Genomic DNA, 15,426 nt, shown 5'->3' with positions numbered 1-15,426 from the left:
TCATTTGTCGCGATCATTAGTAAGTTACTTACTTCCATCAGCTCTGATACTCAAGGTTTTTAAGTCGCGTTTACATACGTCCTTAAAACGTAGTCTTAAAAGTTTGCATTTGAAAACGACTAGCCCGCTATATAACAGAGACTTTTGGATTAGCTCCTCACCCATTCTTAGAACATGACCAAGCCAACGTATCCAGCGTTGGCTGAGGGTAAAGTACATGGTGGTGAGATCAGTACTTCTCAAAGCTTCTTCGTTGGTGATGTTTTTTTGCCTAGCAATACTAAGGATATGACGGAGGCATCGTAGGTGGAAGGTGTTTATGAAACATGGACGTTTTCTGCTTCCCACTAGAAAACGTCCATGTTTCGCTACCATATAGAAAAGCCTTGTGGATTTCGCATACACCAACACAACAAACGTTAGCCTTGTGCAAATGTCTAATTTTTGACCATCCTAAACTCTTACAATTAAACGAGCGAAAGTAACTGAGGCTTTACCGTGCGACTATTGATTTCTGTGTCAAATGATGCTTAAAAGCCAAGGTATACGAAACGTTTTACATTTTCAATAACATTGTCATTGATGTTGATCGATGGTAGAATATCTGTACCTGGGCTTAGGACTTTAGTCTGTTTTTAGACAAATTTTAAAACCAAAATCTGAGCATGCTTATGAAAATTGACTAACTAGTGTCTGCAGGTCTTGGGAAGAATGAGCTACGAATGCAGCATCATCAGTAAAAAGAAGATTACGTAGTATGATAATTTTTAGATTTCGCTTCGCTCTCAGACTTGAAGAGTTGAAAAGGCGACATAGAGTTGAAATAAAAATTGCTTTGTCAAACTAATATTTAAACATATAGAGTCGCCTTTCCTTTTAATCTTATTAATAAAATATGTTCAAACAGTAGACTAAAAAAGAAAACTTTTTATCTTTATAAACTGGTATAAACTTTACGATACTTAGCTCACTCTGTAAAACATTAGTAATTTAATAAGTAATCATAATTTAAAACTGAATAATTGTTTACAGGTTGAATTTTTCCCACTTGTAGTTTAAATAAATTATTTTAGTATCCTTTAGTTTTTATTTTAATTTAAATTTAATTTCTTTACACTTAAATATGTTCTATCAAAATAATAGATTACAAATGTTTTAATCTAACTTATAAGTTTAGAACGCCATTGTTTACAAAATGATGGTTTTAGCATAAACTGTAGTAAAGACTTTAATAAATAAATAAAGTGCCTTTAATATATAAAGAAAGATAAAAAAATATTTAAATATTATTTTATAAAATTGTTGTAATTGTTACTCTATAAGTTTAAATTAATGGATTAATTGAAATTAAATGGTCAGTTTATAGTGAACGACATAAATCAAAGTTCGAAAAGCTAAAAGAGAGAAATCAAATAATACTATGAGACTATTACAGTAAAAGTGTGCGGAATTCCACTTTAATATGTCCCAATTTTTATCTAGCTTATTTTACAACAGACTAAAGTATACTTTAAACTTATTACCATTTATCTATAGTATCATAAATCAGTTTTCTACAAGTAACTAACTGTAGTTAAACTTTAATAATCACAATAAACAATTTCAAAACTAATTTGCAGTTTCTAGTTAAAAAAACAGTTTATAACCATCATCTATTTACAAATGCTAACATTTTCAAAAAAAAAAAGAAAATAGTTTAGTAACAGTTTCACGAATAGGCTCTTTAAAGATTTTATTGTGACTTAATGATGAAGTTTTAATTAAGAATCTGTTAGAGCTGACTATAATTTGAGCACAAGAAAATATTTAAACCGTAATAATTTTTAATGTTTGTGACCTCAACATTCAGTAAAAATTACTCAAAAAGTACGAGCCAATCCTGCTAACATATGTAAAACTTCTTTATAAATAATATTATTTTTGTGTTTCATCTTTGATTTCTTTTTTCTTTTTTCTCGGGTTGCACAGGCTCCTTGAAATTAATCAAAACAATATCCTGCAAGCAACTAAGTGTAGTTAAAATTAAATAATTAAAATTCAACACTTTTGAAGTATAATTTTACTTTCTAGTTCTAAAACTCGTAAGTCATCATTTATTTATTTACTTGTCATTTTCATTTGAAAACCTTGTGCATCTGACTAAAAAGTTTACTGTACATTTAAATGATGTATTACATTTAATACTGTATGGCAGGGGCATGTTTTGACTGGTTTCCTGTTTCCTGTGAACCCCATGAAAAAAAAAGAAAAAAAAAGATTCTTAGAATATCACTAAAGACGTTGTTTATTGACTTTGTTTTGGTTATTTGATAAACTTTGAATAATGAATGTTGAATTTATAAAACTAAAAGATTAAAAAGTTTCCTTAACAAAAAATGCTCGTTTTTGCCCAGCTGAAATAGATTTTAAATAAAATTTTTAATGTGACGTCATAATAAGTAAAAGTTTAAAAGTAGCATTTTTTTTTAGGAAACTTCTTACTAATATGCTCTTAGTTACCATTATAAATTGTTACTTAGTGTAAACAACTTTTATTTAAGTTTTGTTTTGAAATAGTAAGTAAAATTTTACTTAAAAAATGTCAAATATAATCACTAAAGTTTTATTTTACTTACTTAATTGTATAAAATAATGTTGTGTGAAGCTTTTGTGTTATGTTGCTATATAATAATGTTGTGTTTGTACTTAAAAAATTATATTTTTGTTTATGTGTAAACCAACTAGGTTTAAACCTTGAAAAGTTCAATTTAAAGAGTTTTTAAAATAATCTCTAGAAAATTACACCACCTAACAATTTACTATTGTATTATTTGATAGTATTTTAATATTTTTATTTAAGTTTTTTTATTTTTGTATATCTGTCTGCCACAAAGTTGAGTCTTGACTTTTTGAAATTTTCAACTCAAAAATTTCAAAACCATCACTATAATTTCTGCACCATAAGGCAAACATTTAAACAAAATTCAAACATATTTTAATTGAATAAGTATAAAAATTATTAAAAATTCAATTTTAAATGATTAAATTGCTTGAAAAAATATTTCTTTTATAAGTAGATATATAAATGTAAAAAGTTTAAAACTTAAAAGAAAAATTTGTAAGAACTCTATTAATACTAACATTCAAATCAAAATTGAGTTCCTTATAAAAATTTGTTCTAGTTTTAAGTATTTTATAATATTGTTTCCTGATACAAAGGTTAATTTTTATAGAGTAAGTTAGTTATGTCTGTAATATTTTTGTTTTAAATAACATATTTGAATTTTAATACACATTCTGTAAGTTCATAACTTTTTTCTGCTTCTTTTAGTTTAACTTATCTAAATTTAATAAAGTATAATAAATAAATAAATATATGATTTTTCTATTACTACTTATATGTTTTTTTTTTCTAAACAGAAAAAATCATTTTAAAAACAGAGTTTTTTGCCTAAATATTGCGTAGTACGCACAATGCTTACTTAACTGGCAGTCATACCTAAGAAATACGTACTTAAGCGGCAAATTAAAAACAAAAAAAATTGTGAACCCTCTTTGAAAAAATTCTAGAGACGCCCCTGCTGTATGGTTCTAATTGCAACGATAGCATTTTCAAATATGAAACCCAAGTAAGGAGTCGGCAAACTGTAATCCCGCCAGCATGCAAGTTTAGCCCGCAAAAAAGTTTTAAAACTTACTTTAGTAAAAAAGGGTTTGAAGAAAGTCCCAAGAAAACTTAAAAAAAAAATTTTAAACTCACACTTGATCTTCCGGGGTCTGTAATTCAAAAAAACTTAGACTAGATATAGCAAGCTTTTAAATGAAAAGTATAATACAAAAAAGTCTTAAATATAATTTTCGGGAAATTCGAGACTAACACTAAACATTTCTTTTTAATGAATAAAAACTACAACCGCAGCCGGCAAAATTTATATACATGAAATTTTGCCCGCGACCAACAAATGTTTGCCAACCTCTGCTCTGGGTGGGTGTCAGAATAGCACAGCGACACTTTAGCACGCGTCGTCAAAAAAAAATGTTTATACTCTAAATTTGTAAATCTTTTAAGCTTGAATTATTATTTTTGATTTGTATATTAGTTTTTTAAGAAAACTTATTTTTATATTTTCTAGGACTTTGTTATGTAATAGTATTAAATATTTTTACGATATTTATTATAAAACCTAAAAAAGTTTTATGTTTGTTATTTAATAATCATATACATTTTAAACTAAAATAAATAATACGATAAGATAGTACAGATAATAACTAATTAATATGGTAACATTTTTTGAAAAATTAAAAAAAGGCTGAGATTTTCAAAACTTAGTAAAAAAAGTCAAGAATACAAATAGCAAACTTATTTAAAAAAAAAAAAAAGTCTATTTATTGACACGTTTTTTGTATACTACAGAATTCTAAATATTTCTAGTTAAAAAAGTATAATCAAAAAATATAAATGAAGGTTTAAAAAGGTTTGGTTTGAGCAAAATAACGCTCAGTCAAAAAAAAAAAAGTTTTTTAAAGATGACTAAAACAAACATAGAAGAGAAAGAAGTAATGCAAAAATGACGCTCAGTGATAAACTGACACCGTGCAAAAGTGACGCACCGTGCTAAAATGACGACGTGCAAAAGTGACCCTCCATGCTAAAGTGACCCACCGTGCACAATTGACGCACTGTGCTAAAGTGACGCCGTGCAAATAGTCAATATAGTAGGCATTGTTACCTCTCGTTAAGTTACGTTCTCTTGTTTAGTTACGCATATTTGCTGTTGACACAATATTCGTAAATTCGCGAGAGGTTACTGTAGCTAATTCTTCAATTTTTTGATAAGTAAACATATTAGATAGTAAACTACCAAACTAACTGTTTAGCTAGGCTAATAAAAACGGTTTATTGACTGATGAGTCCTAATAAAGACAAAACCAGGATACTGCTTGAAATGTTGTTGAAGGTCGTGCGATGCAGTCTAGTGGTTATTGTATGATGGCGAAAACATTTAAGCTTTGCAGAAAGTAGCTAAAATATTGCTACTACTTATAAACCTAACAATTAATACTTAAAATATGTTGAAACTAAACAATTTAAAAAAGCTGAAATGTCATTAAGTTGAAACAAACCATTAAAGTAAATATTTTGTTTATAAAATAGAGTTGAACTTGTTTAACTTTTGAGTGTTTCATCCGACCAATTAAAATGAATAAAAATTTCACAAAACAAAAAACACCGATAAAATGTATAACTGACAAATTGTCGTAATTTTTACTTTCGGAATTTGAAATTTACTAGTTGACTTCTTGAACTTTAATCGCTTGAATTAGAGTTGTCGTTTTTGAATAGTCGCAGTTTCAATTAATGATTTGAAATATCTTGCACTGAATAATACAAAAATTTTTACTAGAGTGTTTTCTACGTTATATCGATAAAGACATTCTAGTAAGCACACACTTTGACCATGGTTTTAATATTTAGTCTAACATTGTCATTCTCTAACGAATTTTTTTTTAATTTAACTGTGTTTCTTGCTTTATAAAAACGCTAATTATTTTTTCATCTCGTAAATAATTAAGCTTTTAGTCGGTTATTTAAAAAAAATACCTGTTTTTATATATAGTTTTTTTAGTTTATGATTTTTTACAACTTAACAAGACTTAATTGATACACATTTTTTGTTTATCCGTTTTGGTTTATATATTACGTAAATATTACTGTTATGAGTAAGTTCTATGAATTTTAAACGGCTTATTGTTTTGAATAGTAGCACAACCTAATATGAAACTAAATACCAACAACTGATTAACATAAACTTTGACTCAATAGTTTGTCCGAAACTTCTGTTTTTATTTCTGTAGACAACTTTGATAAATGAATTTAGTTATAACAGCATTTTTACAGTTTTTTACTTACTAAACAACTAAATTAAAATAACTTAAGTTGATTTATTTGTAAGTATATCTAAATTTTATTTAACTGTTCAAAATATAGGTTTAACCGTTTGCTAACAAAAGATCCTAGTGAAGTAACTTCACTGGAATATAAATAAAAACAAATTGTACAGTAATCTTCCTTTATTGTACCAACATATATTTCTGTTGAGTGAATCAACACACTTCAACTGGGTTCTGTAAAAAATAAAAAATAAAAAATAAAAATTTAATTTTATCTATAAATACTCAAGTTATGAAATGAGTTGAAAATAAAAATAATAAAATTGAAAAGGTATGTAAACTTAACTTGTCTCAAAAATTTATACTTACTTAAAACTTACTAATAAACAAGATTTAACTTCAAGGGTTGGCTTTTTGATGCTGAAATTCGAGTATCAAAGCTTGAAAACTTGTCAGAAAAAAGTTCGTATAGTTTTGAAAATGACAACCTTGAAAAAATTAAAACGCTTGGTGAGGAGTTGGAAGAAAAAAGATATAGTGTAAAACTATTAGAAACGGAATTGAATAATCTTGTGCCAGACGGTTTGTGAGCAAAATATATTAAAATGTATACCTTTATTAAAAAAAAATATTTTGTCAGTCGTCATCAGTGGTGATGCGTGTTTTTTTATGGTGGCTGAGGAAAATTTACAAGTATAAAAAATAACAAACTTTTTTTAGGATATAATTTAGTAAGATAGAAGTACTACAGTTACTACAAATCTTTTGTAAACATATTTTATATCAAAAAATTAGTAAGTTTAACAGTTATGTAATATTATATTTCCTTAAAATGGAGCATCTGTCCAGTACTCCATCCCACGCGTTCGCCGCTGGTCATTATATAAAACAAATAGTAATCAATTTTATCATTAGGTAACTTGAGCGATGATTTTGTGGACATAATTACGTCTTTCAACCAAATAACTTTACGAACGAGAAATGTCGAGCTCAACCAAAAGGAAAATTTAAGTAAAACCAAAAAGTTTAATGTGTTCGTTTAAGTTATATTCAATTCAACCACTAAAAAGTATAAAACGAGATTATACTAGTAAAATGCATATCACACGATATATTTTAAAACAAGATAATAAAGGGTTAAAACCGTTTTTGGATTATTAGCTATAATAATAAAATACTGTACTGTATAACCAAAAAAACTAAGTGGTTCTAGTTTGTACTAAACTTAAAAAACATTTTTTTAAAAGAAATAATAGTTTTATAATATTTTTTCTATTAAAATAACAAAATAAGTTGTTGACTTAAATTTCACGTATAATGCAGGTTTCTATCAGAAGTTGATACCTTAACTTCTCATTATTTAACTGAAGCAGAGAACCTCTTAAGCAACTTGGCAGATCCAACGGAAAAGAGACTAAAAACTGCACAGGTTATAACCACACAGGGATTATTGAATTACTTCAATGATTAATACTACTGATCATAATTAAATACTAACTATTTATCTTTAAGTTAAAAATACTAGGAGCTACTTAGACCACTTTAAATAAACTAGGCATAACAAATGAGTGATTATACAGTCACCTCTCGCGAATCTACGCACTTTTCTTTAGTTACCCATTTTAGAACTTTAAAAAAAATAAGTTTGAAAAATATTAAATACTGAATAAACTAATTTTATTTAATTATCGAATTAACCATATATTTAATTTTTTATAAAAAAGTTTAAATGCGAACTCACCTCTTTTATCTTAAGACTTTGTAAAACTATGTTCCTTGGCTGATTAAAAAAGATTTAATTGTGCCTTAGTGTTTTAATTGTTAACAACAGTTTTAATTAAGTTTCTGAAAGAAACATGATTGTCTGACTAACAGTAATAAATATTTTGTAACAAACGATTCTCTAAATACAAACCTGTGTTACAGAGCTCTTGCACTATGTATGAATAATCATCTAAAAAAGTATATCAAAAAAATTTCAAGTAAAATGTAGCAATTATTTTAAATATATAGTTTTTTTAATGTTTTAACAATGTTAGAATTATAACTAACCACTTGAATTTAAAATACATAATAATACTATTATAAGATATAAATACTGTTTTACAAAAACTTCACAAAAAACAATGAAATCAATACTAAATTCAACTTATGAAACTACATTATTATGCTAGAACTGCTTAATGGAAGGTCTGGCTCAAATCTGAGCTCCCTTTTTGATGAAAATATATATAGCTGTACATTGCACAAGAAATATTGCATCAAACGTTTTTTATTGGCTCTACTCTTGCTCTGTATTTTCTCCTTCTCTTTATTTTATTACATTTAAACTCTATTTAAAGTGCATAAATGTTTGCACGCGTGTCATTCTGATTAGCTCATTTTGTGACACTCGACATTAAAAAATTCATATTACAGCATTTAACATTCAACAATCAAACAATGAAATAGCATATGAAAAATGCAATTTCGTTGAAAGGTAGCATAATCACTTGTAACATTAGAACTAAATGTTATTAATTCACAAATAAATTTACAAAAGACTTTAAAAATGGTTGTAGTTATTTTAGGTAGTTTAATCTAATTCTATAATTAAGAACATTTTTAGACTTTGAAATGCAAAATGAATGCCGACAAACATAAAATTGAAAAGCTATGTGAACATGTAGAAGAAATGACTCCATGTATGATTGCAAAAGAGTCTCAAACTATCGAAAATCACGTTAGGTTAATTTCAATTAATAATTTTTTCATATAAAATTAAAAGGAAAAAAAAAAGTAATGAGGTGCAGATAAAAATTAAATTTAATGTAAAAACAAAAAACTACCGTGTTAAAACAAATTTTAGGTAAAAATTAGACAACAAAATGCTAAATAGTTTTACATTTTAATATACAATAGAAATATGAGCCAGAAGTGGGTTGAAGCAGAACAAAAAGTTAAGGCGATGTTAAAATTCTTAAAAGAAACTGTTATGGAAGTTGAAGATTTTAAGAAGCAGTTAAATAATTTCATATTATACCTTGAAGACTTTGACAAAACTGTTGAAAAAAAAAATCACATGACGCAAAGCGTTGAAGATTTAAACAATATAAAAAATAAGTACCAGGTAAAACAAGTCTAAACATAAACAACTTAAACATGTTCTGAAAAAGAAATACATATCACTAAAAATAACTTAATGGTACTCATTGAAGCAGTTTTATTTTATTTGTTCAGTTGTTTTAAACTAATCAAATAAAAACAATAACTAGGTTTGATTTTGCTTTTTATTTACTTTGTTTTTTTAGACACTATGTAAAAAGCTGCAGGAACAAAAAGAATATTTTTCTGTCGTAACTTCACTAAATCAAAGCCTCACTTTTCAAATTAGTTCAATAGAGCGTGAAAATATTAAGAATGAGGTCGAGAAAATACGAGTTTTATTCCAAAATTGTTTTAAAAAGTGCAATGAAAAGTCAAAAAAAATAGGTCTTACGATTGCAAAACGAAAAAATTTATTGGATATGTCACAACAAGTAATGTTTTAAAACTAAATAACACTATTCAAAAGTAAGAATTACTTAATATACTAAAACTTGTTGTAAAAAAAAATACTTTTTATAATACAGACTATGTGTTGGTTAGACTGCGTAAATACAAACTTAAGCAAAACAATAAAAAAGCCATACCATCCTTACGATGTTGCAAAACTTTTGCAAGATCACAAAGTGAGTAAATATAAATTAAGAAAAAAGTAACATTTTATAGTTAGTTGACATTTTTTATTAATTAACATTGGCAATGTAACAAGGATAATTGAACAAAATAGACTTCGCATTAAAGAAATGTTAATAGTTAATTGTTTAAGTCATTTATATTTTAGCACTTAGTTTCAGTTTGCACATATGTGAAAACAACTTGTAACTTTTTTTTTTAATCATAGTTAGTTTTAATTATTTTGTTTTAGTCTTTATATGCTTAAAAATAATTACACAATTGAAACAATAACACAACTTTAAAAATCGTCTTGTTATTAAGGTCTTTTCATTTTTAAGTAAATAAAATATTATTTTTAGATCTTAACTATGAACATGTACTTTTAAACTAATAACAAGTTGTACAACATAAATTTTTAAATGAACTTTAGTAATCGTTGAAAATTAAGAACATTTACATGTGTTTTTGTCCTGGACAACACTTTAAAAGATATCTAAGTGGTGTGCAATTTGATAACCGAAAGGTTTTTTCGTGCACCAGTTCCTAGGACCAAATATTTTGAGTGTTTCTTTTTGTCCTAAATAAACAAAAATAATTATCGTATAAATAGTTTTAATTCCAACTCACTTGTATTTTAAATGCCTACTTAAAAAGTCTTTAGAAAAAAACAAAGATTAATTAAACTCGAATAAATTAAGGCATTAGAATACGGAAACGCTGTAGTTTATTTTTAGGCACTTCATAAGGAAATGTTACGCCATAAAGTTACAGTTCAAAAAGTTACTAAATCAGAAATTGAAGTTTATCAATCAAAAAAAGAAATTCAAAAAAGTATGTTTCTATATATTTTTAAATTAATAAGTACTTTCTTCAAGCTTTAATAAACCACCATTGTATAAATTTAACCTAAACAATTAAAAGTACATTTGTTTTCAGATTGAATAAACTTCTTTAAACTTCTATAGTACATAGATTTTATAAAAAGGGTAATAAAGTTAATTTTTTTTTTCAATAAAAAAAAAAAGTTTTTTTTAAGTATACAAAGTTTTTTAGTAAATATGTGAAGTCTTTTATAAAAACATTTACTGATAAACTTATAAACCTTTTAAAAAAAATTTACTACTAATGTTAAACACCTAAATTTACTAAACAAAAACATTTTTGCACATTTAAGAGTTGTAAAGTTTTATTGTAACGTTCTAACTTAATAGGTATCTTAAGCAAGTATAATGATGTTGATAATCTGTGGAACAAAAGACTTACAGAATATCAAGACTTACTGGCATCTCGTGAAATGTTTCAAGGAGATGTTGAAAGGGTTGTTTTGTGGTTAAAGCAGGCAGAAATTGTTACTTTTCCGCAAATAAACCCAGTTTCTGACAATAAACAGCTTAAAGAAAATTTACTTAAATACAACGTGATTTGAATTTATTTTTAGTTTATTAGTTTTATTATTTTACTTAGCTTTGTCAAATTATTTTTAGTTCTGAGAATACACATTTGAAATTCTAAATTTTTACAGCTTGTTTAATTATATACATAAATAGTTATTTAATTAAAAATTTGTATTGCTTTATTGAGTCTACAACTTGATTATAATTTATTTAATTTACTGTTATTTTGATTTGTTATAACGAACTATAAAATTTAACAGAATGTTATAAAAGAAGGCGAAAACTATAAAAAGATTATTTCTAAATTACAATTACAGTTTAAAAAAATAGCTAAAGAGGTTCAAGAAAATGAAAGAGTTTTACTTGAGGAAAAAATAAAGAAAATTCAAGAACAATTTATCCAGTAAGCTAGCTTGTTTAATTATTTCTTGACTTATTTCTACATCTTTAGAAAATAAGTGTACGTTTAAATTAATCAGACATGAAAGGTTTTGTAAGTAAAGTTTAAATTTGTTATTAATTTTAATAACTATGCAGTTTAAAACTTAGCGTTAGCTGACATTATATGATTATGTTTCAAAATTTATTAAATAGTAATTAACGCAACCTGTAAACATTTTCAGAGGTTGATAAAAACAACATTTATTACTAATAATTATATTATTTAGATTTTAAGAAACTAAATGTGCTATTTTATTTACTACCAAATGGGTGTGGTTATTTGATAAAAACCTTGTTCATATTTTATTGTAAAATTGCTTTAATCGTTTACTGATATACATTTTGTAAGATTTGGTTAACTTTAATAAATTATAGCGCCTAACTGAAAATCACATATTTTAAATGTTTAATTTTTATTTTTTTGAATATGAAAAAAGATTTAGCTGTTCAAGTAATACAAGTTTGAATTAAGTATTTTTACTAATTGTTTATTTTTATGTTTAGCCATTTGGATGCAAAAAAATTGTTAGGATTTAAAACTACTTTTAAATCTTGTAAAAAAATAATAATAAGCTCGAAATTTTAAAATAAATGATTATTACAAAATACTTATTAAAACTTTTGCAAAAATTTTGTTGGTATTACAGTACAATGATATAAAAGAATTTTGATTTCTGCTTTAAACTTTGTGTGAAAGAATTGCAATGAGTTACGAATGTGCAACTTCAGAGTAATAATATTATGTTAAAAAACTCAAATGCTCAAAACAAAAACATGAGTGCTAAAAGTTTGCAATTGTGAAACTGCTTAATTGTACATAGAAGATTAAGTAATCATAACTGCTTTATATAAGAAAAACTTATTTTTTAAAAGTATCAGCTTTACTGTTTATTGAACTGTAAAAATAAGTTTAAATTACAGAGTAATCGACTCATCTAACGAAAAATCAAAAACAATCTCGGGTATGATTTCATCTCAAAGTCTTTATAAAGAAGCTTTACGTAAGCTAAGTAAGCACTTAGCTGAAAGTCAGCAACTCTTAAATGAATTGGATAAAAGTAAAACAGGACAAACTGCAGTGAAAGCTTTAAGTTTGTTGCAAAAAGCGCTGGTCAGTTTATTTGTTTTATTTTGTGTTGTATACCATGAAAGTTTAATGGAAAAAATAAAAAAAGACCTAATTGTTTTAAATCGAACTTAATTGTTTAGAATTTTATTTTATACAAAAACTATATGTACCTATCATATTAGACAATTTATGACCTTTTTTAATGAGATGACTAATAATTACTGTTGTAATAAACTAAAATGTTGCATAACTAAGCATTAAAAATATATTTAGAAAATTAATGAAGTAGTTATTGCACAAAATAAAGAAGTTGAGGAGGTGGAACATATGCGAGACGAACTTCGAGCCTCTGGACAGTTATGGCAACCAGAAAAAATGCTGAAAACGACAGCAATATATCAAAAAATAGTGTTGAGTAGTAAAATGATTATCAACAAGTTTCAACAATTGGTTTCACAAAGAGAGAGGTTTTTAAACATTAAAAATACTCTTTACTTTTTTTTCTGTAAACATAATTTTATTTAAACCAATATATGTTCTACGTAACACTTGAAGAAAAAAAAAGTTGCATAATTTATTTTTAGTACGTAGGAAAATCAGTTTTATTGACTTAACCATCTAAATTTGAATAGTTTTGAACTACGGACAGAAGGTTTAAAAGAGAAAATACATTGCATAAAAAATGAATTGGATATTGAAAATAAACTTACAAAAGCAAAAGACAAACTAAAAAAATTACAAGTGAGTAGTTTTTTTTTATGCAAATACTTTTTAGATATTTTTTCTAATTTTATACAATATTTATAATATATGTAACAACATTTCTACGAAATAACTTAAAAACAAGTATATTTAAATAATTAAAAAATACTAGTACAGTCATCTCTCGCGATTCTACGCAAACTGTGTCCACAACAAAAAAGTGCGTATTAAACGAAATAACGTACCCGAAAGAGAAGTAGAAAATATACCTACTATATTGACTATTTTCATATAATGAAATTTATTAGATACAATTTTATTAGATAGGTGACTTTTCCACTTTTTTGTTTAAAAAAATAATTTTCACTTCAGTTGTAAGTATATGTTAAAAGGATTTATAAAAATTACTTATGCCTTTACAAAAATTTTTTTACTTTGTTCCTTCCAATTTAAAACTAAACTTGTGTTGAATGGTATTGGAGAAATATTATGCAAGAAAAGTCTAATCTTAGGTGGGCAAGGAAAAAAATAGCTAAAAATAAGAGACTTATTAATTTAAACGAATTTTTAAGCTAAACATATTGTGAAGAATTTAACATTATACCTTGTTTTATTTAAAGGTATAGAGGGTTTCTTAGATACCTAAAGTGAGCCATAAAACACAATAGGTTCCTTATGGAAGGAACAAACTAGAAATGCATATGTCTCAATTATATTAGAAATTTAGCCTCTTCTATATTTAAAAAAATTAAATTTAAAATAAGTGCATGTTGCTTATTTATGACATACAAAAGATTTACAATATTAATGATTCTCAGATTATAATGTTTTGGTAATTTTTGAGAATTATTAAATGCGTAACTAAACGAGAGTGCGTAACTAAACAAGTGCGTAGATTCGCGATAGGTGACTATACAGTGCAAAATAAACTTTTTGACTAGTTTCTTTTGTTTTAAATGTAAATAAAACTGTTAGGTTATACAAGCCATGCTTACTAGCTGTCTGGTAGAACTTCGAAGTATCTCTGAACTGTCTGAAAATTTATGCAAAGAAATGGACTTATCCGATAAGTTTTTGATCAAAAATAAAATAAAAACTTTTAGAAGTATTCTGGACCAATTACAAACACTATCAACAAATGAACAAAGAGAAATAGAAAAGAAGTTTTTTTTTTTTGAAAATTCGTTAATATTATTTATGACAAATAACAACTTAGCATTTACTAAGCTTTATAACTATTTTTTATCTTTATTTTTTTAAAGATTAGTTTCACGTAAAAAATTTGAAGATGAGCTTGTAAAAGGCTTGGAATGGCTAAACGACACTAATACTGTAATTTCGTGTCTCGTCCCTATGAAATTAAATCCTGAATCAATTCAACAAGAAACTAAAAAACTTTACGTATGCAAACCTTATATTTTTTTATAATTAAATTTCTAAAAAAAGATAATATTCAAAGTATTTAAACTAATTATAATTTCATTTGTTTCAAATTTTGTTATAACATCAGTACTAACTATTTTAAGTCTGTTTTAATATTAGTGTTTTTAATTTTTTTTTACCTTTGCTTGATTAAAAATGCAAATTGCTTAAAATAGATAGTTAAAGAAGAAGTTGAGTCAAGATTAAGGGTGCTACAAGCACTTGCAAAAAGGCACATGTTGTGTTTATCTAGTGATGATCAAGAATTATCAAAGTATTTTAAAATGCAGCTTGATCAGCTAAACAATATTGACTGTTCAATAAAAGAAACAATTCAAAAAAAGGAGGTTTAACCATATTTTAGTAAAATATTCCATTTAAAAAAAAAGATTATAACTTTCCTTTTTTTTCAACACGTTTTCAATATTAAAATATAAATATTTAAAGCTCGAATGAACTTAAAAACAAATTAGCTTTAACTTTTAACTGTGCAATTAAGAAGTTCTAAACTTGTAGAGGTGCTTGAATACTTTGTTTGAGATGCGTCATGATTTTCAAAAACTTCTCCAAAACACTGAAGAAAAATTAGCATCTCATCGAGCAGAGATACAAATCTTGCAATCTGACTTAGAACCTAAAAATTATGAGCAATATCTTTTAAGAAATAAGGTTTCTTCTTTATTTATAAATAGCTAAACAAAAAAAAAAAATAAAGCCTACTTAAACCTATAGTTTTATTACTTTTGTCTAATGTAAAACGTATTACACGGATTTTTTGTTTTTAATTGCCTTCTCTTTTGTACAAAATATTTTTAATCGATAGGCTTT

At 25.8% G+C, this 15,426-nt stretch overlaps 1 protein-coding gene across 7 annotated transcripts in view; it reads left to right on the top strand.

Moving 5' to 3' along the window:
* Positions 1-15,426, top strand: part of LOC145849114 (nesprin-1-like) — a 159,589-nt gene that overhangs the window by 134,830 nt on the left and 9,333 nt on the right. For 5 of the 7 annotated variants that reach the window (XM_082954201.1, XM_082954200.1, XM_082954203.1 and 2 more), the window contains 17 exons: positions 6,276-6,453; positions 6,787-6,904; positions 7,195-7,300; positions 8,480-8,598; positions 8,773-8,980; positions 9,162-9,389; positions 9,483-9,581; positions 10,305-10,401; positions 10,782-10,987; positions 11,225-11,367; positions 12,327-12,516; positions 12,748-12,941; positions 13,107-13,215; positions 14,152-14,339; positions 14,439-14,577; positions 14,775-14,945; positions 15,115-15,267. In XM_082954201.1, coding sequence (XP_082810327.1) covers positions 6,276-6,453; positions 6,787-6,904; positions 7,195-7,300; positions 8,480-8,598; positions 8,773-8,980; positions 9,162-9,389; positions 9,483-9,581; positions 10,305-10,401; positions 10,782-10,987; positions 11,225-11,367; positions 12,327-12,516; positions 12,748-12,941; positions 13,107-13,215; positions 14,152-14,339; positions 14,439-14,577; positions 14,775-14,945; positions 15,115-15,267 — 2,646 coding nt within the window. Of the gene's footprint in view, positions 1-6,275; positions 6,454-6,786; positions 6,905-7,194; positions 7,301-8,479; positions 8,599-8,772; positions 8,981-9,161; positions 9,390-9,482; positions 9,582-10,304; positions 10,402-10,781; positions 10,988-11,224; positions 11,368-12,326; positions 12,517-12,747; positions 12,942-13,106; positions 13,216-14,151; positions 14,340-14,438; positions 14,578-14,774; positions 14,946-15,114; positions 15,268-15,426 lie in introns of those variants that run through there. The other 2 variants (XM_082954202.1, XM_082954204.1) reach the window with 2 other exon arrangements.

The sequence above is a fragment of the Thalia democratica genome, chromosome 1, assembly GCF_965202585.1.
Source record: "Thalia democratica chromosome 1, ktThaDemo2.hap1.1, whole genome shotgun sequence".
In the NCBI taxonomy this organism is placed as follows: Eukaryota; Metazoa; Chordata; class Thaliacea; order Salpida; family Salpidae; genus Thalia; species Thalia democratica.
Note: the sequence above shows the minus strand (reverse complement) of the source record. Positions and strands in the feature narration are given on the sequence as shown.